This window comes from Coenobita brevimanus, chromosome 88 (assembly GCF_032717465.1).
Source record: "Coenobita brevimanus isolate Jiangsu-jjx chromosome 88, ASM3271746v2, whole genome shotgun sequence".
Taxonomy (NCBI): domain Eukaryota; kingdom Metazoa; phylum Arthropoda; class Malacostraca; order Decapoda; family Coenobitidae; genus Coenobita; species Coenobita brevimanus.
Genome location: NC_137041.1, coordinates 236,767 through 244,881, shown reverse-complemented (window position 1 = coordinate 244,881; position 8,115 = coordinate 236,767). Strand labels below are relative to the sequence as shown.

Genomic DNA, 8,115 nt, shown 5'->3' with positions numbered 1-8,115 from the left:
TATGTATTATTTCAGACACTCATATTCATCCACTTCCTAACGATACATAAAGCGACGATGATCAGTGACTTATGAAACCCTGTTATGTGATCTATGGGATGTAATAAGCTTTTTCAGAATATTGCGTGTCTCGTTACTCTATGGGTAAAAGGTCCTAAATTCTTAGCCTAATATTTACCCTTGAAATAAAACTATGAATGTGTGGAAACAATTCTGCCATTTGAATAACTGTAGTATCATCAACCAAGATATACATACATGAACACAAGCGAGCGCGCGCACACACACACACACGCACACACACACACACACACACACACACACACACACACACACACACACATGCCCAGTCACCAAAACATTTGAGGTTCAGCCAGTGACTTGAAGATCATCGTCGTCGTCGTTATGATCGTCGTTGTCGTCTTCATCTTCGTTGTCGTAATCATCATCATCATCTTCCTCGTCGTCCTAATCATCATCATCATCGTCAGCAACATGTTACTGTCATCCCAACACTGTAAAAGATGTAGAACAGATGTTATATCAGAGTCATCACCTTTATCATCATATTCATCACTTCCTTCTAATCAAATTGTAGAATTTGTACGGGAGTCACATTATCATGATCATCATCATCATCATCATCATCATCATTGTCATCATGATCATCATGATCATGATCATCATCATCATTGTCATCATCATCATCATAATTGTCATCATCCCAGCTGTTTCATCGAGTATACAGTTTCATCATAATCATCATCATCATCACAATAATCCCAGCTTAGTTAACTGGTACACGAGTTTCAACATCACAGTCATCGTCATCATCATCATCATCATTATCATATTCATCCCATTTCTGTTAGTTCGTACAGAGGTTAAATCCTCACTGGTATTGCCAGTAGTAGCTGTATTATAATCATCAGCATCATTACCATCACCATTATCATCATCAGCCTGTGACACACCACTGCAGGATAAGGTCCCCTCTCACCTGTCTCCACTAAGATGCTTTCGTTGTTAACTTGTTTCGTCCCAGCTCGGTGGATCTGCGAGTATCATCTCTATCATGTTCCCTGTGTGCCTCATCCTCTCACTCCATCTTTGGTCTGCCATTTAGTTACGCTGGCTGTCCATGCGTTACTTGTTCTGTGGAAGACGTGACCTAAGGACTGCGTGTGGACTGACCTGTAAACAAGAGGACAAATATACGTGTGTTGCAGCATCAATGCTATAGGTACCCTGTTCACTCTAATTTGGTGAAAAATTGCAATCTCTTTCTTAAATTTTGTGTTGTGACAAGGGGTTAACACTAGAATGGTGCTAGTCATGAAGAAGTGGTATGGAAATGATGTAGAGCTGTAAGTTTGTCTATATCTTTCACTGAACTACCGGAAATAAGCTGCAAAAAAACGACTATCTCGGCCTTGGTAAAATGAAGGAACACCACCACAATATAAGCGTACGTGTGTGTGTGTGTGTGTGTGTGTGTGTGTGTGTGTGTGTGTGTGTGTGTGTGTGTGTGTGTGTGTGTGTGATTAATACGTGAAGTGTAGCTAGGAGTGTGTGATAAAAGCTGGTGTAAGTGAGGCAGACAACAGAGTACCGCTCCGTGTTGCCGTGAACTTTGTAGCTGATACACGGAGATACTTTAAGTGGACTTAATTTACATAGTCACAATGGCCAAATCATTGAGTGACCTAAGGAAAATGCAGCGCAACCAGCTGACACGGCTGACAAAAGAAGATTTAATTGACAGTATCCTGACAGCACCTGAAGGAAGTGACGGACAATTGCTGGAGTTGACCAACAAACTTCACGCCCTTGTCAACAAGGTGGCAGAGTTAAGGAGAGCTGGTACCGCACCGGATAGTAACATAAACAAGAGACTGGACGAACTACAAACCCAGGTAAAAAAACAAGCTGAGGTTATTTCAAAACAACAACGTTACCTAGAAGTCATAGACCGAAAAGAAAGGGAGAAGAATTTGGTAATAACAGGAGTTCCGGATGAGAACGAGGCGTTGGATCGAGCAACAACAGAGGTAAACAAACTAAACAAGATCTGGTCTAAGGTAGGAATCAGTGAAGAAGTTCAGTCACATCGAAGGTTGGGAACCACAGGGGCAGACAACAGGCGGCGGGCCATCCTGCTAACAGTTGACAGTAAGAAAACAAGGGACAGGATTTTAGAGAATGCTAGACAGCTTAAGCAGGCTGGTAAGGAGTATGAAAAGATCTTCATAAAGAAGGACGTCCATCCCAACATCCGGAAAGAGTGAAAGAGGCTGCACGACGCGAGAAGGCTGAGAGGGAGCGACCCGAGAACGCTGGCTGTGTGATAAGCCTGGACACGAGGGAGAGGAAGTTCTACAGGGACGGAGTTGTGATCGACGCTTGGAATCAACAGTCTTTTTGAGCAGACCACAGCATCGAAATACGATTAAGATTCTGTCATGGAATGTAAACGGTGTTTGAACAAAACTGGAGAAAAAACCTGTGCAAGACTTGCTTCAAAATTATGACATCATTAGTTTAAATGAGGTTAAGACGTCATTACCTGTTTCCTTTCCTGGTTATGTGTCATATAAAAATGATGTAAGAGGTTCATCTGAGCGGGGGGAACAGTGGTATTATTAAAGAATCATTTATCTGATGCAATCGTAAATATTGATACCTGTATGGAGGAACAAATATGGATTCAGTTTCGGTATGCACCAAAGTGTTTATTTGGATTTTGTTATATACCCCCATCTGACTCACCGTACTATTCTCACGACTCATTTGCGTCAATTCAGGAGAAGTTAAAGACAAGTGAAATGTGTCAGGAGTGCGTTATAATAGGAGACATGAACGCAAGATTTGGAAACTTTGCTCGAGAATTGCCCAGCCACGTTGAGTTACCAGATCATGATAAATATTCCTATCCGGTCTTACCCGATGATGTACGGTTACCCAGTGATAATGCCTTCATACTATCGAGTATTTGCAAAGAGTCAAAGTTGGTGTTAATCAATAATCTAAAGACTCCTTTTAAGCACTTTATGAGCAAGAAAACTTTTAGGAAAGGTGATGAATGGATATCAGAATTGGACACCTGTGTTGTGAGCACCTCGGTGTTGGGCGGGGTGAGTGGGTTCTCATAATAATAATAATGACGTATAGAAAAGGGGGGGAAAGGAAGGAAGGTAAAGAATGATTGTGTATATGTGATGAGTGTTATGCAACCAGGGCGACGACACGTGGTGGCAGGAACTAGGCCTTAGTTTAGACTCCCGGCCTTACTCAGAGCTCTGGTTCCTGGTTGCATTGTGTAAAGTGCATGTGTGTGTGTGTGTGTGTGTGTGTGTTTGTGTGTGTGTGTGTTTTAAGTAGGAGAGGAAGAATTTAGACTAAGAGAAAGAGTGTCGGGGCTTAACCCAACGTGCGTGTGTTTGCTGTTGGGAAGGGGGGGGGGTCTCGCACGTGCACTGTGTTGTTACTTAAGGCGGGAGGAGTGAGTCGCTACGGCTTTCTCTGCCAAGCATTAGCTTATTGGCTGCCTCTCAGGTTCATCTAATCTTTTCCGGCTCCAGAAGCCTGGGTAGGAGCAGGACCCACCTATACCAGGTCAGCCAGCCTGCTCTGTTCGCGCAGGGGATTAATGGGGGAGTGAGGTGTAATGACGTCAGCTTCGCCTCTCGGCCACCAGCACTGCCGCTAAGCCCAGTAGAAAAGCTTACTATCTTATCATTTGATGAAATGAGCCTTGCTAAGCAGTGGAGCTACGATAAAGCAACAGACACACTCTATAAGCCGTACAAGAATGTACAAGTTGTCATGCTAAGAGGCTTAGCTAGTAAATGGAAACAGCCAATATATTTTGCATTTGATGAATCAAATATGCATAAGATTTTGTTAGAAATAAGTAAGAGTGTAGAGTCAGCAGGATACGCTGTTGTAGCAGTAGTGCATGATCTGGGACCTTGTAATATGCAGGTATGGAAAGAATTTGGTATTGATCCTATAAAAACTAAGAGCGTATCCTTCAAAAATCCATGTGCTGAAAGGGAAATATTTCTTTTTGCTGATGTGCCTCACCTGATAAAGCTCGTCCGAAACAATTTTCTTGATTCTGGTTTTGTTTTGGACGTTGGAGACTTTGTTACTGTTGCATGCATAGGGGAAATGCTCGCAAAGACTAAAACGGAGTATGGATTGGCTTATAAATTAAGTGATCTTCATCTTAACGTACATGGACAGCAACGGCAGAGAGTTAAGTATGCTGCACAGTTGTTGTCAAAGACCTGTTCAAAGTCTCTACAGTATTTAGGTGACAAGGGTCTTTTGGAAAGCAAGAATTGGAAAACAACTGCCGAATGTATTTCATTGGTAGATGAATGGTTTGATGCGATGAACTCGTCTATGTACAGTGACAAAAAAGAGCGTTGTGCATATGGAATGAATTTGATAACACAGGTAAACATTTTAGATAAAATGATTGATGTCATGGAAACCATGAGAGTAGGTAACTCAAAGTCATTGTACAATTTTCAGAGAGGAATAGTTTTATCAAGCCTTTCACTTAAAAGACTGTTCCATATGTTGAGAAGTAACTACAATCTTGAATTCATAATGACCAGAAGACTGAATCAGGACTGCCAAGAACATTTCTTTGGGTGTATAACAAATGAGTGGACCTCAGGATCACCCGGATGCAGTCAACTTTAAATATAGACTGAGAAAGTATGTGTTGGGAAGGGATGTTCAGTTGGTCAGTGAAGCAAAAAATATAAGTCTAGGAGATGAGACCGATACATGTTTGTTTGATAAGACTCTGCCAGGTGAAACCTCCAAACATGTTGATTCAAGTGACCGTGAACTGGCTCTGGAAATTTGCCTAACGAGTTTAGTATTCAAGAATTTGGAGTTAGATATTGATAAGGAAAATGATGACATATCTGAAGAAATCAGTGAAGATAATGAAATTCTCTCACCTGGAAAGGTAAATGCAATATCTACTGGCAGTGTTATAGAAGATGAGTCCTTGCTATATATAGGTGGCTACATTGTTAGGAAATTCTCTCACAAGTATCCCCATTTAGGATATAGGGCAGGGGACTGGGGAAAAGATAAATCATGGACTGAAGTGGTTAGCAGAGGACAACTCTATATGCCATCAGAAGAGTTTTCTTCTCAGTTACATATAATGAGAGAAGTATTCAAATCTACTCAAGGTGAAGGTCTGAGGGAAGGTCCCAGGTGTGTTAAGACTCTCTCCTCAGAGATAGAAAGCACTGGAATATGTTTACCATCAGACGGAGTTGAATTTTTTGCTAGAATATCAGTATTCTTTAGGATGAAACATTTAAATAAAATTATAACCTTCAACAAACAAAAGGATGCCTGTAGAAGCCTGTTAAGAAAAAAAGAGCAAAATAATGTCATAAATTATCTTGTGACACAGAGCCACGGCATCAATACTGTGCTATGTTTAACCAGTACAAGCTCACATTATTATTAGACCATATATTTTCATTCTTAGGTTAGTTATCAGGATTATATTGTGTGTATTTTTTTCTCTGTAAATTATTTTGTCTTATAAGCCATGAGTAATGAACACGGTTAGTTTCAGCTTAACTGTTCATTGTAGCTGTCTCACTCTCTTACTGCATTTCCTTGTATTCAGTTTATAGACATAAACTGTTAATTTTATTAGTTTATTAATAACTTGTTTTTTTGTTACCCTTATGTTTTATTAAAAAAAAAATGTGATAGTAACAACAGCTGATCAAAGAGAAGTGAGAGCGTGTGGAACCTGTAACTCCCTTCATTGAGAGGAGAGGCGAAGATGACGTCACTAAGCTAGCCTGCGCAAGACGGGCTTATTCTCGTCCCCTGGCTGGCTGACCTGGTATAGGTGGGTCCTGGGCAGGAGGGTAGGATACGGGTGTTAGGGTAAGGTGTTGTCGCCCTGGGGGGCTTGGGTAGGGGGATAAGGAAAGGGGAGGGGTGGAGGAAGGGGAGTATGGGGGGTCAGGGTTTGAGGCGGGGGTGCTGGATATGAGGATGGCGGGTTATTACGTGGCTGCCGTGATCTTGATAATGGGTGTAGGGGTGGTTTAGAGTCTTAAGTGAATTGCAGGGTGTGAACTAAGTAGTTGATTAATAAAAGGGTCAGTAATAAATAAACTATTGGTGCTTAAGTGAACCCTCAGCGAAACACTTGCCATGACGCGAGACTGGTGTGCCGCGGAGCTGGGCGGCGCACACCTCCACTCCCCGTTTAACATTTGGTAACTGAGGCGCTGATCGCTGGAGGTAGACGGCCTGGCGCCATGGCCTAACAGAACCAGATATACACCCAACCACACCAAGAGCGACACTGAGGGTCGCTGACTGGGCATAGGGGTTTTAAATGGGTAGAGGCAGACAGGTAGACGCCGCACTGGGGGCGGGGCTTGCAATAAAGAAAATTCCCACAAAATAAAGGGGACCCTTATGTAACTTCGACGAATCTTTATACTGTCCATTATCTTTCGTTTTTGTTTTTTTTTTTCTCTCCCTCTCTTGTTCTTACGTTGCCTCCATGTTAAAAGGTCCTTTTTATTTCTTCATGGCGGTGGTCTAATATAAATTTCCATGTGGCTCTATATGTGGACACTCAGTGGATTGTGTTTTCCATTCTTTCCATCGTTCGTTCGTTGACGATTTCCTCCCCTATAGGGAGGGCCGGGCCTTACATTAGCCCAGTCGGTGGATTTTTGACTGGATTTCTTAGTTGGTTGTGTGGGCTGTATTTGAGGGGGAAGAAACCACCGTGATGGTTCTGTATGGTCTTTTTTTTTTTTTTATATAAATAATATAGCTCACAGGTGCATCATATGCCTGCACACGTTGATGTATAAAAACATCCGCGCATGCAGGCACAAACACACGAGTGATTTTAGAGTGGGAGGGTATAATGGAACAGGTGACCACTAGGTGACCGTTAGGCGCGGGGATTAGCGGGGATTAACGGTACCTGAACCGTATGAAAGGGGGCATGGTGACTGAGACAGCTGTGGCTGCCTGATTGAGTGATTTAAAAGGGTGGGGGGAAGTGTGCAGTGATGTTTGCTAGGGTTGTTATGGGTGTATTAGCAATCACTGCAGCAGCTGCTTTTTTAAGTGTCTCCTCGGGGCTGGCTGCCGTATTTATGCGAGGCGTATCTGGGTTGGGGAGATTGACAGGTCTGTTAAATTTATTGGTGTTTCGGCAGCTGAGAATATAGTGGAGAAACGGGAATGGGGTATCAGTGTTGCAGTTTTCACACGTGCTGGGTTGTGCCTCATTTGTGAGTATATGGGCTTTACACTTATATCCCAAGCGGAGGCGTCGTATATTTTTAAGTGTTCTGCTTTTGAGTTTGTTAATAGCATTTATTGGCTCATATTTTGTAGCGGCAGCATACCATATTGCAGAAGGGGAGCCTGCCTGGACTTGATGCTCGTGTTCTGAGCGGTTGATTGTTGCTGCCTGCATTTTAATTGTTCTTTTGATCAGAGTGAGGCTCGGTGTTATGTCAACCTGAACGTGTGAGTATTCTGTGGTTTCTTTGCCTAGTTGGTCTGCCAATTCATTCCCTTTGATACCTACATGGCTGGGTATCCAATTAATTGTTATAGTTCCGCCAGCATCTCGTATTTCTTGCGCGGTGGCGATTATGTTAGTAATTAAATGGGTGTTATCAGACGGCTCCTGTTTTCTTAGCGTTTGTATAGCGCTGGCGGAATCTGTATGGATGATTGTATGGGATGTTGGGTTGATGTCTAGGGCATCGTCCATGGCGGTAAGAATTGCAATTAATTCAGTCTGGAGTGTAGAGGCTCCATCTGATACACGCAGGCCAAATGAGTGTTCTCGGCATACGACTGCCGCACCTGCTTTATTGTTATTCACAGAGCCGTCTGTATAGTAGGTTGAAGAGTTGGGGGAGGTGAGGGAGGCAATTTGCATTAAGCTCTCTTGGCGTAATTGTTGTACGGGAGTGAGGGCTTTAGGGGGAGAGCTTGTAATGATAAGATTGAATAGGGGGGGATCCCAAGGAGGGTGGGGATGATACGCTACACTTGGTTCATCTGGGGGGA

At 42.8% G+C, this 8,115-nt stretch overlaps 1 protein-coding gene across 1 annotated transcript; it reads right to left on the bottom strand.

Annotated features, from left to right (window-relative positions):
- Positions 1 to 7,069: 7,069 nt before the first annotated feature.
- Positions 7,070 to 7,813, bottom strand: LOC145411146 (uncharacterized). Its single transcript, XM_080281200.1, has one exon. It carries the CDS (start codon positions 7,811 to 7,813, stop codon positions 7,070 to 7,072), a length of 744 nt encoding a protein of 247 aa, XP_080137326.1.
- Positions 7,814 to 8,115: the final 302 nt, after the last annotated feature.